Source organism: Podarcis pityusensis (assembly GCF_964106645.2).
Source record: "Podarcis pityusensis genome assembly, chromosome: 8".
Taxonomy (NCBI): Eukaryota; Metazoa; Chordata; class Lepidosauria; order Squamata; family Lacertidae; genus Podarcis; species Podarcis pityusensis.
This window is the reverse complement of record NC_138033.1, coordinates 75228027-75246196: the sequence shown is the minus strand read 5'-3', so window position 1 is coordinate 75246196 and position 18170 is coordinate 75228027. Positions and strand designations below refer to the sequence as shown.

The following is an 18170-nucleotide window of genomic DNA, read 5'->3' as shown; positions in this document are numbered from 1 at the left end:
GAGACCCAGAAGCTTTTTTACAAGCAGCAAGGGAAATCTTGCTCTTTGGGAGCAAGTTGAAAGCATCCTTCTCGTCCTTTCCCCTCCATGAATCTGTTTTTGCAGCTGGGCAGAACTAGGTACTGAGTGAGGGAAGAGCAGGTAAAATAGCGGGAGAGGAAGAGAGAAGGGGGGTTCTTCTGAGCAGTGAATGGAAACTCTGTCCAAAGGAGAATCTACTTTGGTTTCTCCAACCCACAGTGTACCTGCAATGTGTCAGCAACCTCCTCCATGCTCAGCAACGAGCCTGTTGCGTGTGAGCCTTATTGCATTGCTGACTCCTGCTGTTAGGAGACGGGCAGGCTGTCTTGCCGTGAGCCACCGTGCTGCAAAAGCTTCAGGCTCTGGGGCAATCGCTGTGCCAAGCACATGACTCGAACGGCTGCCTGGACCCTTCCTGAAAGAGGCACTGACACAAGTGAGGGGTGTGGACCTAGGTCTCTGTCTCTTCCTCTCACCCCAACATCAGGGGAGGGGAGGCTGCATCCTTAAGCTGCTTTGGGGTAGGGTGTCTCGTCCTTTTCTAAAGCCACACCGCTGTTGGAGCAGTTGTGGGAAGCTCATGCTATCGGTTTGATAGCCAGTGGACTATAAATTCTCCCCTCCTGTGCTCCCTTCTGAAAGTGTTGCAAACCAAAAGTGTCTTAGGCATGAGGATGCAACCTCAATGATGTAAAGATAAAAAGGCAGCTGTGTTGATCCATAAGAGAAAAAACGACAACTCCAGTTTCTATTGTTAGGCAATACCTTTATGAGGACCAACCAAAGTGTCACAAAATGGGAAGCAAACCCTTCCTCAGGCTCAGGTGTTACACAGAACAGGGAGTGCCTGAGATGAGGAGGGGGGGGGGACTTTTAAACGTACAATATTTGGGCTGGATGTTGTAACCACTGGATGGGCTTGGGTTCAGTTTTAAGATGGTGATTGGAGCCTGACCAGAGTAAGTCTCTGCTGAGATGCCAGCAATATTAGGTTATGGTGAGGTTTCTGGCTGCTCCCCATTTTTTGAAAACGTAAAGCGCAGCTGTTTTACCCAAATCTGCCTCATACCTTGAGTGAAACCTAGGGATTCCTCATCAGCAAGAGAAGAGAAACCCAAAACAAAACGAACAAGGCAGACGATATTAGCAAAGCCAGAAATGTGTCTAATTAAAGCTTTTGAATTTTATGGGACTCATAGACTGTGGAAGTAGGACTCACCCAAGACTAACCCGAGAGCCTTAGTTGAGCGGGGGATTGTGAGTGTGGCTTCCTCATGCCCAGAGCTCATGCTCTAACCACCTTGCCACACAGCTGCCCAAGCAAATGCTCCAGGAATCTGCTCAACTCACTGTGGGATTGTGGAAAGGTGGTCAGTGTGGTGTAACAGGCAGAGCGTTAGACCAGGAAGATATGAGTTCAAATCACTGCTAAATCAGCCACAAAGCTCACTGAGTGGCACCGGGCCCATCATGATCTCCACAGCTAGCCTACCTCACAGGGTCATTGTGACAGTGAAAGGGAGGGAGCCCCTGAGCTCCTTACAGGAAGCACAGAATGTAAATAATGAAGAAACTGCTAATTTGCTTGTGTGGATTTGCTTTGGGATGAAGCCAATTGTGATTTAGTCCACTTGTTTATTCTTCTTTCGGTTATTTGAACGGTATTCAAACCTGCTTTGGATGCATTGGAGACTACCCCACCCTCTAACTGTCTCGCTTTCTCTCTCTCTTTTTGTTTCTTCCCTCCAGCTGAAAGAACTATATGCACTGACAGAACCTCAGGTAACCCCAAGATGGCTGCCAAGCGCAAAGGTGGCTTGAAGCTGAATGCGATCTGTGCTAAGCTCAGCCGCCAGGTCGTTGTTGACCACAAGGGACCCGAGCGGGCGCATGCCGAAAAGCCTCCCCTGGGTCGGGAGAGCGCTGGTGGGGGCACCCTCACCACCGCAAAGGATATCGCCCGGCCTGGGGCCAAGGAACTGGGCCCAGAGTTCCCCGAGGGGGTCGACCGTGTGCAGAAGATTGAGGAGGACAAGCGAAGGGAAGTGATTGAAAAGTGGGTCAACGGGGAGTACAGCGAAGACTCCTTGCTGGGGCGCATCGAGAGCAAGGAACCCAGGGGCTCCGAGGGCGCTGAGGTGCCCCCCGAAGGTGTGTATATGGTACAGCCCAAGGGGTGCAGTGATGAAGAGGACAACGTGGATGAGGCCGAGCCACTGAGGGGACCCCAAGATGGCAGCAGCTTCCTGGATGAACGGGATTCGGATGGGCCTCCCTCGAAGGACGAAAGCTTCCGGGGTCCCAGCAGTGAGGTGGTCTCCAAGCTAGGTGGAGGAGCTGCCTCAGGTAAGGCTGCCTAGGATGGCATCTCTGTTAGGCTCTTTCTTGGGCACTGAAAAACCGGTACGTTTGCTGGATGGATCCGGGGTCTGTTTGATCATCCTAACAAATTTCTACCCAGCTGTTACTGGGTTGGTGGCTCTTCTTTTTTTGGGGGGGGGGAGCATTTCCTGTTGCGTGCACCTTGGCTTACTCACACAACTTGCCTACAGGTATTGCTCTGTAAGTCCCTCTTGCAGATCATCTGCTCCCTGCACACAGCATTCTGTATTCTGGACTCCAGTGGGTGGGATGGCGTGAGGGGCTGACCTAGGTAGCTTTTTATCCCCTTCAGCAATGAGCAGCATATTCCCTGTGTCAAAGGATGCCTAGGCAGTCCCTGAACCCCACATTGTGGGCTAGCCCCAACACTCCGTTTAAAAGCAAAATGCAATTAGTTCTATTTTAAAAAGGGATTTTGAAATGTGACTAATCTATTGTAGTAGCCACTTAAAACAATCAATGGTACCTTGAACATTTATAATAAATGAGGACAATCCCCATATATATATATATATATATATATATATATATATATATATATATGCTTATTAATATATATAATTTAGTAGGCTAAAATAACAATAAGTATTATTTCAACTTATTTAAAATATTAATTGCAGCTACTCAATTTTACAGTGCAACTCCATATATGCCCACTTGAAATTAAGCCCCGCCGAGTGCTAACTGTCCCTAGTCCCAAGTAAGTGAGTGCAAGATTGGACCTAACCATCTAATGCCATACATTAAAAAAAGTATAAAATGGCGAGTTAAATGAAACTCCATCGATAACAACATACAACTGCAGCTTCAGCACCATCGCCAGAACTCCTGAAGAAAATCAGAATATATTCCCTTCCTTCTTTCTGCTTTATTGTCTGTGCATGCGCTTGCAGATGTGTTCAGCCAGCTTCGCAGAACATTGTTACGGCACATACCATGAAAAGAGTGCTGGCTTAGTGCTTGTGCTCATGTGTCCTTGCACAAGTGTGTGTCAGAGTTGGGCCCTTGGCCCCTCTGACACAGCCGCCAGGCCCTCCGCCTCCCCCTTCCAGCCCCCCCTCCACAATTGCTTCCCCTCTTCCCTCGAAGGGGAGAGAAAGGAATGAAGACAGGGACATGGAACACAGAGCTCAGCTGAGCGGGGAGATGTGCTGGCAGAACAGAGAAGCGGCTTCTTTCCCTCGGCCTTCCCCTCTAGAGGAATTTTGGCCGCCACTGGCTCAGCGACAAAACAGCAGCAGCTCCTTCTGTGACACCTCTGCCTGCCACCGCTCAGGCCTGCCTGGCGGACACATTAGCATGAACGAGACTTCTCTCTTTTCCCAGCTCTTCCTACCCTGGGAGCTGTTCTACGGCGAGTTTAATTTCCCTTCCTTTTTTTAAATTGTTGCCTTCCTTGTTGTTTTTATTTATCTACCTTATGCATGTGCTTTTTTTCCAACCTCTTCCCGGGACAAAACTACCTTCCCAAGGCGGTTTTCAATATTACCATTGCTGTTGTTACTATTATTACCACTTAACATCGCTTGCTTACATCTCCGGGGAATGTGTGCTTTTGGCTATTATGTATGGAATGAGGGGGAAGGAGGGGAGTTACGTTATGGTTTGCAATTCCATAAAATCCATAAACAAATCTTAAACCATCATAATCATTGTCAGTTTGTTACCTGCCCTTCCCCACTAGGTCACGGGCCAGGTTTCAACGATTTAAGCATTAAAGATAGTTTAAAACAAATTATTATTGTAGCAATAGTGTGTGTCTTGAAAATACATAAGTGGTACCTTGGTTAAAGAACAGCCCTGTTTACAAACTATTCGGTTAAAGAACTCCGCAAAACCGGAAGTAGTGTCCCGGTTTGCAAACTTTACCTTGGTCTATAAATGAAAATCGAACGGTGGAAAGGCACCGGCGGTGGGAGGCCTCATTAGGGAAAGCGCTTCTCAGGTTAAGAATGGTTTCAGTTTAAGAACGGACTTCTGGAACGGATTAAGTTCATAAACCGAGGTACAACTCTATATATTTCAGGTGTCAAGAGGTATGTCCTCAGTGTACGGTGGAAATTATATAATGAAGGTGCAAGGCACAGCTCTGTAGAGAGGGAATTCTACAAGCTAGGAACTTCCTTGGAGAATGCCTTTTTTTCCTCTGAGGCCATCCCACCCCAAACCCCAAACTTTTTAGGACGGTGGGACTACCAAAAAGTCCCCCTCTGCTGATCTTAATGCAATAATTGGCCATTGTTCTGCTAGGGGGTTAGTCTTTTTCGCTCTTTCTTTCAGCCTGCGTGCATTCTCTCTCCCCAGCCCCACCTTCCTTGACTTTCTTTAGTCTACTTTTTCGTTAAGAAAGCAAGAATTTATTGCTTTGGGGGGAAGCGGGGGGGGGAGAGAGAAAAACCTCTCTGCAGACCTCACCCATAGTAGGGAAAGTTCCACTCGCTTCCTGGAGAGCTGGCAAAATGCCCCATTATTCAAACTCTGGTGGTTGTTATCTGAACTCACTATGCTCTCTGCCCAGTCTTTTCAATCTAGATAAAGTGGAAAAGGTAAAAGGACGCAGTTTAACAAGGAAGAGGGAGAGGTTTTTGTGTGTGCAAAAGTACCTTAACCGGCAACTGTGAGGAGATGGGGTTGTGTCTGCCTAAGTCGTACTCAGAGCAGACCCAACTGAAATTAATTACATTATTTTATTTATTTTTAAGATTTCTTACCCATCTTTCACCGTAAGGTCCTGGGGGCAGGTTCTAACAATATAATATGTGGTTTATATATACATATATAAAAATGCAGATGAAATAGTTACAACTATAAAAGCAAGCCAAACTCTTCCAGCCAGAACAGAACAGTATAAATTCAGCAAAACAGAATATCTTAACAGTGCAAAGAGGGGTGTCTTCAGCTGTGCAGGAGAGGCTGTGTACACGCCATACATTTAAAGTATATGTCTTTCTCTAAAGAATCCTGGGAACTGTAGTTGGTTTAAGATGTTGGGAATGGCAGCTCTGTGGGAGGAGGGTGAACTACAGCTCCCAAGATCCTTTGGGAGAAGTCGTGTGCTTTAAATGTAGGAAGTGTATGCAGCCCAAGATGCCTGACTTTTTTTTGTGGGGAGGGAGTTCCACAGTTTAGGGACTGCTCTGCCACAAAGAAAGCCCTCCACCTCCCAGCCCCCCAACCACCCCCAATTTTGAGGAACTGCCAAGAGGCACCCCTTTTCCAGCCTTAACAGTAGAGAGGGTCTGTAGGGATAGAGGCGGTCTTTCATATAGGGCTGGAAAGGGAACAATTGTTGGTGAATGTGTGCAAAGCAAGGGGAGCAAAAAAAAAGAAATGTAAGATTTCGTTATGACCATCAGATGGACCAGACTGACTGCAGATTACCCAGTCCTGCCTGGCTGGGCCCCACAGAATTATGGGTGCTGCTGTAGGCCAGTTCCATACAATCCAATTAAACCCAGTGCAAGAAGTGACTTTAAACATCACCACAACTGCACAGAGCCACAGATTCCCACCACCCCTCCAGCAGAGAGCACAGTGTTTGAACCAGGACACAATGAGGGCCAGAGAGGTTTATGGAGAACTTAAACAGTCATGATATAGGTGCTTTTGTTCTGGGAAGATTCTGAAATTGAGGCAGAGGTGGCTGGCAGGAAGGCAGAGACTAAATATGGGGCTCCAAACCCCACCACCACCCCATCGCTGGCAAAAAGATAAGAGAAAGCTTTCCAAAAGAAGTGGATGTGTAAAAAAGCTAGCTTTCAGCACAGGGAGATTCAAGATTGAGTTACCAGAACTACTGCAACCCCCCAAAAAGAAATAGAGAATCAGAGAGAGAGAGAGAAGGGCATCTTCAAATGAAGTCTAAACTCCCATTCAGGTTTAATAACTTTGCTCGACACTTTGCCCTCTTTCCCACATCTCGACAAGCCCCCCTGATCTCGCCAATCCATCAAAGTTTCTCCCTTTTGTGTATGTGGGCCCCAGCTTCCCCACCCCCACCCCGCGCTCCCCCTTAATAACGCAACTGAAACTCATCTCTGTTCATCTGTCCCTTCCCTCTTCTCCAGCCTTCGCGAGTTCAGTGGCAACGCGCATAATTATGCATATAAGATATAAACAGAGCTGTTTAATTATCCTTCGCCACATCAGTGACAGAGTAATTAACAAACATTGCAAGATCAATGAGGAAAAGTGTGACCTTCAGTTTCCTTTGATAGGAAAAGCCCTTGTCTGTCGCCAGCACAAGGTGATTGAGCCCGGACTCGGTGCTTAAGTTTGTTTTAATTTTCCCCCGCCACCCCTCCCCAGTCTAGCTTCTTTGGTTGCCTTTCCTGTTTGCAGAGGCACCCAAAAAAATATACAGTTATGGGGAATGGGGAATACTTCTGGGAACGCATAGTCGAGCCTGCCAGCCCGCAGGGAGTTAAACAGCACCATCTGGCAGGGTTATTTCCCACCACATGGCACCTTTTCCAAAGCCTGGATTGACAAAGGTTCCCACCCAGATTGTGTGCCACCTTCTAGGTGAGCAAGCAGGGAGAGAAATTCACGGCGGATCAGCTGATCGACAGCACTCAGCCGTGAGAGCCAAATATGGATCCTTCGTATGCAGAGGCGCTGAGTACCAGGCACCAGGGGACACATAGCAGCAGGTGGCTTCCGCCGCAGATCTCCTTGGCAGTGAGGGCGTCTGCAGCAGGCAGGCTGCTGGATCCGACAGACCTTTGGCCTGACCTGGCAAAGTCCGTCTGCTGTTTTGACGATAATAGCAGGCAGTGCTGTGCGAAGTGGCTGTGCGAATCCTCACTCCCAGTTTGGCCGGTGTTTCTGTGTGCAGTTTTGTTCCTTGTTTTGCTTCCACCCTGCTCACCTTCCACGTTACTCAGAGCAGCTGGCGCATGGTTTCCATGGGGCCTCCCATCTAGGCAGCATTCAGGGCTGAGCCGATTTTGCTTCAGCATCTTGCAGCTTCAAACCCCCAATTCTGGAGAGGGAGATATGCACAGCTTTCCATACCCTAGTTTTAAGTAGCTACTCGAGGGGCAGCTGGCATGGTGCATCCCAGATGTTTGCAACCCAGGAAGCTGCCTTAGACTGAGTCAGGCCATTGGTCCATCTAGCTAAATATTGTCTGCCCTGGCTGACAGTGGCTCTCTGAGATTTCAGACGTGGCCCTTCTTGGAGATGCCAGGGATTGAACCCAGGACCTTCTGCGTGCAAAGGAGGTGCCTCACCCATGTGGTTGTTGGATTGCAACTCCAATCAGCCCCAGCCACCATGGCCAGTGGTCAGGCACAGTGCTTGGTAGGACTGGAGGATGCTAGCTGATACTGACCCATGGTTCACCTAGCTCAGCAATTCTCTAGGAGTGGATGAATCTGTGTATTTTGTTATCTCCCAGTGTCTTTTTTTCTTTCTTTTCCAAATCGTAAATACAGTTCACCTTTCCTCAGTGATTGGCTTTCTTTCACTTTTTACAAAAAAATCCTCATGAAAATTCTCCAGCATTTTAGTATGGATTTCTACTGAACACACTTTTGTATGCAGTTTTGCAAGCCATTTCCCCCAGTCTAATGCATTTTTGTATGGGGTTTTCAGTAACAGATGCATCTTTATGCACACCTTTCCCTAGCATGTGCATCTTTGTGCCCATTATTAGGTTGGAGAAAGGCATTGCAAAATTCAGAGAAATGCAAAATTTGAAGAATAGCTGGGTTTCTCTTTGTGTTTGGTTCGAGAAATGCGGATTTAGGTAGCTTCTCATTCAGATGCAAACAAAGTTGAATTCCTCTCCCATCTCTAGTCTACACTGGCTGGCAGCAGCTCTTCAGAAAAATTAGGGAGAGAGTAGCATCCCTGAACACTCTTTGTGTGTAATTGTAAGAGAGAAACTATGAAACTGATGTGCACAGCTGAAACTTGTGTCTGGTGTTCTGCAAGTAGATAAAAGCAGAGGTTTGGTTCCATAGATTGTTGAAACATTATTTCTCTTGTTGCTGTTGTGAGCTACCTTTTAAGTTTCCCTTGGTTATGGAGAAGTTACATACAACTATTAAATCATACCAGACATTCGGTTGGAACTTTTAGGCTCCACGCGAGCTACCCCCAACTGTTTACGCAACACACACAAAAGTCTCCCTTGGACACAGAAAGCAGGATCATAAAGAAAGAGTTGCCAATTTATTTATTGAGAGCATTTGGACCCCCTTCTTTAGCCAGAAAAGTTTCTGGAGCGGCTTACGTACATTCAATTAAAACAAGACCGTCCCCTGCCCACACAGGCTTACAATCTAAGACAAGCATAACACACAAGGGGAAAGTGGCAAGGAGGGAAGAGGGGGCAGGGAAACAAATTCAGGGACCAATTCTTAAACAGTTGTTTCTTAAACAGTTGTTCTTATAATGATCAGCTTGCATCAATCAGGTGTAGGAGGATCTTCTGGCAAAGCTCATGGAATGAGCTCTGCTTCCCATCTCTTCTGCTGGTGGAATGGGTCAGATGCTGGTAAAATATATGTTTAGAGCATCTTCCTTCTCTGTTTTGACTCCACACCTACCTGGAGGCCCCTTCAGGCATTCTTTTCATTGCACATTCATGATGGTTCGTACTCACGATGCCTTCAATGCTCCATTGTGCCTGCAAAGTTTTGGAGGCATTCACACTGTTTTGGCACATAGGCTATAACTTCCTGCTGAAATCTCGTCACTTTTCATACCAGATATGCTCGGTGGTGATGTCCTGCTTTTGTTACACCATAGCTCCCTCTGGACAGCTATAACGCAGTAGCACTGAAGAGTCATGCACTAAGATAGTGTCAAGAACAGGTTGCAGGACACATCCTCAAATAAAACACCAGCCGTGTGTATGTATGTGTGTGTGTGATCGTGATCTATAGTTTCCTGAGAAGCCTCTCATCCCATCTGCATACACAGGCTTGCCTTGTCCTCTGTCTCTTACTGCCCAACCTTTGTGCAGATTTCATCACTCTGCTTTTTCGTGGTTTATCCAGATTCTATATATTGCATTATTTGTGGAGCATGTTGTTGTTCCTTTCTAGTTTTTGAACGGTTTTTAAATGGATGTGAATGGATGCAGAATAGAAATGTTCTAAAACATCTTTGCACAAGGCAGGGTTCTTCCCTTCCCCAGCCTCCCCTCTCTTTTCTTTTCCACAACAAGGGAACTCTTTCAGAAGCCCTGGGTGCGATTGGTAGCCAAGGTTCTTCTAGTCTTACTGCAAAGGGACGTGCCCCAGGGAAAGGGCAGATGCCCTTGCTGAGTCTTATTTTGCTTAAGGCTGGTGGCAAATTAAGAGAACTGCTGGGTTCTAATATTTCAAACAACCAGATCACTGGTAGTTTGGGACACGGGTAGTTGGATATGCTCATGATCTTCTTGGCATCTTGTGCATCTCCACATGAACCCTGAAACCTGCACTGGAGAATCTAATCTAGCCTTTGCCAACCTGGTGTTTTCCAGCTGTTTTTGAACGACAACTCCTTTCAGCCCCAGCTGAGTGGTAGTCCAAAGGAGCTGTAGGGCACCTGGTTGGCAAAGGCTGGCCAAATTTATTGGGACTGAGACCTATGGAGACTTTGGTCACAACCGCACCATGCATTTAAAGCACATGACTTTCCCCAAAGAATCCTGGGAACTGTAGTTTACAACAGGTGTTGGGGATTGTAGCTCTGTGGTGGGCGAACTACAGTTCCTAGGGTTCCTTCAGAGAAAGCTGTGTGGTGTGGATGTGACCTTTAACACAGTCAGCTTTTTTCTCCCTCCTGCTTTGCTAAATATCCAGCCTTTCTGAAGAGCCCTGGAGAACTCTGTAAAGCTGACTCACTATTCATTGACTGGCTTAATAAAGGTACTGCCCTGCTATGTATTTTGGATTTTTTCTTATGGGGCAACACGGGGGGGGGGGGACATATTCTTTGCTTGCAGAGAGTTCTATGTATGCTTACAAGGCCGGCAAGGGCTTGGGATCAGGACTATGCCCAACAACCTATGCCCCAAACTACCAATGATGCCACCTGCTTTATCAAATCCCTCCCTGCTTGGGCAAGGTCTCCCTCCAGACTCACCCCCCCATCCCGCCCAATTTTTCTGGTTAGAATAGAAAACGATGCGCTGTCTTTGGGACACCCTCCCCGTCCCCCCCAAAGTCCAGACCTTCTCCTCCATTTGGGTGTTTTAATTTCCCCTCCATATATAGTGTGTTGCTGTGAGCTATTTTTAGTCCCTTTCGGGACGCTTCCTTTTTTTTCTTTCCTTTTTTTCTTTTGCTAATTCGGGATCCTTTTGCGATAGCAGAGTTGCTCTGAGCCAGCCACAAGCACCTTCAGATCTCTGCTCTTTGGGGAATGCCCACAAATGGTCAGCAACAGAATCAGAGGGAGGGGGGACCCCATTTGGACCCCCTCTCCTCCTACAGGAGCACAGAGTACGACCCTCCAGGAAATTCCAGCAAGAGTCCCAAAAGCCCAGGGAGGACGTTAAGGCTACCATACATCTAAAACATGTTCTCCCACTCCCTGAAAAAGAAAAAAGGATTCCTGAGAAATATGTTTTAGCCCCTTGGAGAACTACAATCCCAAGCACCCTTAGCAAACTGCAGGTCCCAGGGTTCTGTGGGGGTGGCATATGTGCTTGAAATAGTTGCTTTCCACTTGCTCTCAAATTCCCAGTGCTGCAGAAAGGAGCCCCCCCTGCACCCCACTTTTCCAGCCTCCGTCTGGGTCACCCTTTGAGGTGGTGGATCTTTGCATGTTCTGATTGGGACCCCTGGCAAAAAGGATTCTTTTGAGCAATGGCACCACCATAAAAAAATAATAATCATCAAAAAATCATTGAGTACAGAGAGAGAGAGAGAGAGAGAGAGAGAGAGAGAGAGAGAAGGAGAAAGTTCCTTTCTGTTCCCCTGCCCACCTGCCACTGCAAACTTCCAAGGGAGCTGTTAAAACCGGTAATAGTTTAATTTCCCTTTTGGATTCCCTCTCTGCTCTCCGTGTGGTTTTTATTCTGACCTGGATGGGATTTCACCGCATCAGGCCCCGGGAGTTGAGCGGAGCCGGGCGGGTGTCAAAGAGGCGGGAGAGGGAGAGAGATCATTTTTCAGGTCTGAAGAGAGATGAAAAGCAGAAAAAGGAGGAAGGCAGATTTATCAGGAACAGGGAAATCTTAGACCTGGGAGATTCGGGATTGTACGGGATTAACTGCTTTTGACGGGGCTCTCGTGTTACGCCAGGGAGAGGCAGTGAAACGGCAAGGAAGGAAGCCTTTAATGTTGCGGGCTGGCGGACATGGAATGCGATGCTCGTGGCGCACCAGGGTGGCTGGGGAGGCAGTGGCGCAGGTGGATCCCCACGGCCAAAGCCACCATTCCTACACCTCTCAATAAATCTGTTTGCCTCCCTTAAGGCAGAAGGGGTCAGTCAACAATAGAAGGGCCCTCCATCTCTGCCTTGCTCTCATCTCTCCCAGTGCCCTCCCTCTCCCAGTTCTCTCTTCCTCCATCGCCCACTCCAAGCCAGACCAATGACTCACTTGTGGTCTTGACACAGGAGTAAATAGCTGTCAGCCTGCAGCTGAGATGTCACCCGAGGGGCTTCTGCTTCCCGCAGGCACCCTCTTCTCCCTCAACCTCCCATGCATCATTTAGGCTTTTAAAAAACCCTTCTGCTGACATGGGTTTATTTTTGGGTCTAATCCCAGCATGGGAGATGTCTTTAGGTAAAGGTAAAGGTGAAGGTAAAGGGACCCCTGACCATTAGGTCCAGTTGTGGCCGACTCTGGGGTTGTGGCGCTCATCTTGTTTTATTGGCCGAGGGAGCCGGCGTACAGCTTCAGGGTCATGTGGCCAGCATGACTAAGCCGCTTCTGGAGAACCAGACCAGCGCACGGAAACGCCGTTTACCTTCCCGCCAGAGCGGTACCTATTTATCTACTTGCACTTTGATGTGGTTTTGAACTGCTAGGTTCGCAGGAGCAGGGACCGAGCAATGGGAGCTCACCCTGTCGCGGGGATTCGAACCGCCGACCTTCTGATCGGCAAGTCCTAGGCTCTGTAGTTTAACCCACAGCGCCAGGGCAGCAATAGGCGAGAGAAGGGGTAACTAGCCCTTCCACGCCAATCGGCAGTGGCTTTCCAGAATTTCAGACACAGGTCTCTCCCAGACCTGCCTGCAAATGATTCTGGGACCTTCTGCCTGTAAAGCAGATGCTCTCTAACTGAACTGTGGCCCTTTCCTTAAGACATTAGGGACACTGGGAGCAGCCTTACAGGAAACCAGACCATTGGTCCATCTTTCTCAGTATCTCCCACACTGACTGGCAGCAGCATTTCAGGCAATGTTCCCTCCAAGCTGTACCTGGAGATGCCATTGGGGATCAATCCAGGGACCTTCTGCATGCCAAGCAGGTGCTCTGTCTCTGAGCTATGGCCCTTGCTCTAGGAAGGTTCATGCTTTGGAGACCATAGAAAAGTTTTAGTGATGTGACTAATTTGATGAAATGATCCAAGGTGCGCCGCAACAGGAGCACTGCCACCATGCAAATATATGGTGAAAGATTAGGAAACGGGTCCCCAAAGGTACGTTTTGGGTTAAAACAAGGTCATGAGCCTGGAAAACTTGAAGACACGTCCCCTAAGCCTCTTTCTTTTCCTCTCGCCTACAGGGTGAGCAAAAGCCTTTGCTGAGAGTTGAAAGGAAGCAATGAGGGAGGCTTGAAGGACTCTTTGCCCACAGTAAATCTTCACTCTGTAGGGAGAAAGTTAGGTGGCTGGTGGGAGGGAGGAAAGATGGGGGGCAGCCCAAGAGGTGGAACTGCCGTGTCAGCCCAAAGCTTGAATGAGGCCGCACTGGCACATTGGAGCAATCTTTATCTCCTCCTATGCACAGAAATAAAGCGACCTCCACACCGTCCTTCCCAGTGACCAGCAAAACTGCCTCCTAGGGCTCCTCGGGGGCCCATTTCTGGGCCAGAAGGCAGAATAAAAGTCTAAAAGAAGAAGAAGAAAGTAACATAAAATAAACGGGCAGGTTTCCATAGCCCCGGAATAGGCTCCTTCTTTGAAACCCCTCATCCTGAGAAACTACAGGTTGCCCCAATTCCAAAGCAGCCCTCTCCCTCCCCACCCAGACCAGCATCTACTTGTAGGGCAGTGGTGGGGCACCTCCAGCCTATGTACCCTACTTAAACCAGGCCATTTGAAGCAAACTATGCCCCACATTTAACTGTGCTTGATGTCCTATATGGTGTCAGGCATAGTAAAAGTTCAAGCCACAGCTGCTGCAAAGGAAGCACTGGGAGCAGGCAAAATCCAGCACCAACCCAAATCTTAAAATGCCACATTGGCTTCATGGTTTGGGACCACGTTCCTGATATATCTTTTGCAGCCATGACTTGGATCAGACCCCCTTAGCACAACTGGAGAACTTTGGCCCTCTGGCGGTTTTTCTGTTTGCCTTGTCCCATTCACCGTGCTGAAAACGGGGTGGGGATTTGAACCCTGCTCTCCCAGGTCCTAGTCCAATGCTCTAACCACTATACTCTCTGTTCCCGCCCTGCTCCTTTGCCCCATTGCCTTCCGCTTGCTGCCACCCCACCCACCCACCCACATAAATAGAGAAGGGGAGCTCGTGACGCCTTTGGCATATTGGCAGAGGCCTCACTTCCAGTAAAATTACTTTTTCTTCATATTAGGCCAAGGCGAGAGTGCAGAGACATTTATGAAACTTTGTTTAATGTACTGAAAAGCCATCGGCTAGAACATTTAGGAAATTGATTTTCCTGGCATTGATGAACTCTTTTTATTTTACCCCAGTATTAATTACTTTTTTTCAAAAAACAAATTAATTTAAGAGTCGTAAAACCGAACAAGTGAGCCAAATGTCGGTAGATCATGTTCTCTCTTTCGTCCCCCCTTCTCCTCCCCTCCCCTCGCCCCCCCCAGCACCAGAGGGGAAGGGGAAACCCACCCCCTTGAGTGACGCGTCTTCTCTCTTTCTGTCGCTTACTCCAGGGGAGGCCTCGTCTCTGCGGGACTACGCCGCCACCACCATGAACGAGTTCCTGGGCATGTTTGGCTACGATGACCAGAACATGCGGGACGAGCTGGCTCGCAAGATCAGCTTTGAGAAGCTAAACGCCGCTACCTCAGAGGCCACCGCCGCTGCTGTCGTGGCCACCTCCCTATCTGGCGAGGACGCCATGAGCAAGCGAGCCCGCCTCTCCAAGTACGAAGAGTACATCCGCAAGCTGAAGGCCGGTGAGCAAGTCCCATGGCCGATTCATCCAGCTAAGACCGAGGAGATGACCAGCAAGCTTGGCAAGGAGGCCCCGACCACCCTGGGGCAAGTGATCCGGCTGCCCGCTCCCGACACCTCCCTCCTGCCGGAGACGAAAGCCACCATTTTGCCTCTGCCTTCCCCCAGCAGTTCCCAGATCCAAGGGCTGATGTCTCGGGCCTCCAAGTACGACTTCTTCATCCAGAAGCTGAAGACGGGCGAGAGCCTCCGGCCGCAGAACGGCAACACCTACAAGAAGGCCTCTAAGTACGACCTGGAGAACGTCAAGTACCTGCACCTCTTCAAGCCGGGGGAAGGGAGCCCGGACATGGGAGGGGCCATCGCCTTCAAGACCGGCAAAGTGGGGCGCCCCTCCAAGTACGACGTCAGGAACATCCAGAAGCTGACCCCGGTCAAAGCGCCGGCACCCAGCTTGGGCCCCGCCCCTCTCGCCAGCACCCCCAGCACCGCTCCAGTGGCTGGACCCGAGCAGCCGGTGTCTTTGCCCTTCAACACTCCAGAGTACCTGAAATCCACGTTTTCCAAGACGGACTCCATCACAACTGGAACGGTTTCCACTGTTAAGTAAGTCTTCCCCCTCCCACCCCACCTCACGTTCATCTCACCTCCACCTCAAATGGCAGGACAGGAAAATCCAGCAGCTCATTCCAGAAGGCCTCTCTCTGTTTGCCTTCTGGATTAGCGTGCAAAGGGATGGCTGAAGCCAGCTGCCAAGCGGTGAGCAAGACTACCGAGAGCCCTGATGGGTTTTTGGATTTCTGGGGTTCTCTCTCTCTCTCCATATCAGCCCCAGAAATCCAAGGCAATTGCATTTGCAGGGCCCAGGTCTTTGCAAGACAAAAGCTGAAACCAGCTCTTGTAGTCTTGAGTCTTCTTAGGCATAACAACAAGAACAACAACAAAAATCTCACATAAGATGACTTGGAGCTTTTAACACTGATCAAAAAAGGTCAAGAGAGGACCAACTTGAGAAGTCCAGCAGCCGCAATGAGGCAACCAGTTTCATGATGGCAGCCAAAATGTTGCAAGGGGGTGCTGGGGTGAGGGGAGGCCAAGTATTGGTGACATAAAACTGAAAGGCAGGCCTGACATAGAGGAGCCAGATTGGGGTACAGGGCAGGAGACAGGTAGGGTGTTTAGCCACATTGTTGAAAGCAAGCTTGGGATTCACTCAAGCAAAGTGGATCCAATCCTGCCTAATGTAAGGCATGCACTGCTCTTGGGGTAGGCTGGTGGCTGAAGGGTGGGCAATGTGATGCCCGCCAGCTGTTGCTGGGCTATGACTTGCGAGCCATTTTGTCTTGCTGGTTTTCGAGGCTGATGGGAGTTGTAGTCGAACTGCATCTGGAGGTCACCACCCTCTTACAGGAAGAAAAAACCCTGCTGGCTATCTATGAGCAGCAGAGTCTTGTCCATGAGGGAGAATGGGCCACTGCCCCCCCCACCTCAGCCTACCCTCAGCCAATCCCCACCTGCCTTCTTCCTTACTCACAACCAGTTCAGGTGGTGTCTCTGCTTGTCATTGGCTACAGTGGGTCTCCCTGCCTCCTACCCTGCCAATCCCAATATGCACCAGCCATCACTGCCTTATGAGTGGCCCCCGTTGTCAGTTCCTTATTCCCCAGGATCACTAGATTCTAGCAGAGCTAAGAAAGCTCATCCCACTTAATCTCAGTGGATCAGTCCCTTAAGGTCAATGTGAGTCAAGTGAATTTGGAGGGTAAGTTGGGTCTCGCCCAGATTTCTTGCTGTGTGCCAAATGCAGAGACCCAAACACAGGGCAGCTGCTTTGCGTGCAGAAGGTCCCAGCTTTGATGTCAGAATCTCATGTTTTCATTTTATTTATAAATGGAACCGGGAGCAGGGAGCAAAGAAGTCTCTCTGCCTGAAACCCCGGAGCGCTGCCCACATTGCCAGCTGGCGTTGTCCACAAGGATGAAGCATTTTGAATGTTTCACTCCAATCTTTAGGGCTCTCACCTAGCTTAGGACTGATATTTTACTTCTTATATCCCATCACCATGGTAGGGAAGTGTCTGCTAGGGTACGAGTAACTATTCCATTTCCGATCCCTTTCCTGCACATAGTTTATTTCTGCTTCTCTTAACGTTCTACACCGGCCCATAATTGGTGGTATGAAGTTCGGGAAGGGCCAGCCAAAGGGGCTGGAAAGAGAAGAAGAAAAATATGTGACGTTTTAAAATCAGATGGCCAGGAGGAATTCAAAAGAGAACCCACTGCTGTCACCTGCTCAGTGAAGCGGCCGGCCGGCCCCATTGCGTGGCCCTTTTGGGTTTTATCTCGCACCCTCTTTTCAGGCAGGGGATCCACTTGGTTGTGCACCAGGCCAATCAGGTGGCCACTTCACTGCGCAGCCAGCTGTGAGACACCTTGAGGTGTGTTCCTTTTTAATCATGCCAATCAGCCCAGAGTTCATCAAGGACAGCCAGGTGTGTGGCTGCCAACTTACAGCACGTTTGGCTCCCCATCCCCCTTTCCTTTTTTGCTCTTAATCACAATCCCAGCTCTGCTTCCTTCCTGCCTTTCGTCCTCTCGCACTCTCTCTTTCCCTCGTGGTTGGATGATGAACCTCAAGTGCGCTCTCTGCTCTGCCCGCAAGACTTCCTTGGGATGGGAGGCGATGCGGGTGGTGGATGGGGAGGCAAAAGAAGCCGCAATGGTTTTATGCTGAGCGTCTGACGCAGTTCCCTCTGTGTGCTGTGGATTTGTGTGACTGTCCTCTTGAGAGCTTTGGGAAGCTGAGGGCATGTCACTCTGGTGTGAGAAGCAGGCAGCTCTTTCCTCTTTTTCTTTTCTACCTCACATGTAGAAGAGACTTGTGCCTTTGCCTTCTGCCCATTGGGTGGCTTACCTGAGCAAGCTCAAAGTTGGGTGGGTTGTATTGTGTAGCAGGAGCCCCATAGTTCAAAGGGGGTTACCATCTAAGTGTGGCAGAGTGGAGACATTCTGACACACGCACTACCTGTTCCCCCAGGTGTTTTCACCTGCCTCACTCACCTGCTGCACACAGTGGCTGCCAGAGTCCCAAGGCAGGCGTGGCTGCTGCCTGCATTCCACAAAATAGGAGGTCCAGGGGGCAAGAAGCAGGACTGTTCAGCCAGGGGAACAGTAACTCAGGACCCCAGTTTTAAAAGGTGCTGAGGCCCTGGAGATCTGCTAGTGGAGAGTATTAGGTCTAGGTCAGGGGTTGGCAAAAAAAATTAGCCGCGGGCTGGTCCGCTGTCCCTCAGACCTTGTGGCAGGCTGGAGAAGCGGCACCGGGGGGGGGGGGCTGGAAGAAGAGGCGAGGGAGGCATGTAGTCCTCCTCCTCATCCCCCCAGCTGTTGCGCTTACCTTCCCTGGGGCTGCTGCCGCCACCGCCACTGCTGCTGCTGCTTCTTGTGGGTAGGCAGAGCAAGCTCATCCACTCCGCTCTCTGGCCCGCAAGAGCACCA

The 18170-nt window shown here is 49.4% G+C and overlaps 1 protein-coding gene across 6 annotated transcripts in view; it reads left to right on the top strand.

The window, feature by feature from the left end:
- The window catches only part of CASZ1 (castor zinc finger 1), a 435323-nt gene that overhangs the window by 364961 nt on the left and 52192 nt on the right, over positions 1–18170 (top strand). For all 6 annotated transcript variants that reach the window (XM_081015954.1, XM_081015956.1, XM_081015955.1 and 3 more), the window contains 2 exons: positions 1771–2367; positions 14430–15279. In XM_081015954.1, coding sequence (XP_080872080.1) covers positions 1771–2367; positions 14430–15279 — 1447 coding nt within the window. The remainder of the gene's footprint in view (positions 1–1770; positions 2368–14429; positions 15280–18170) is intronic.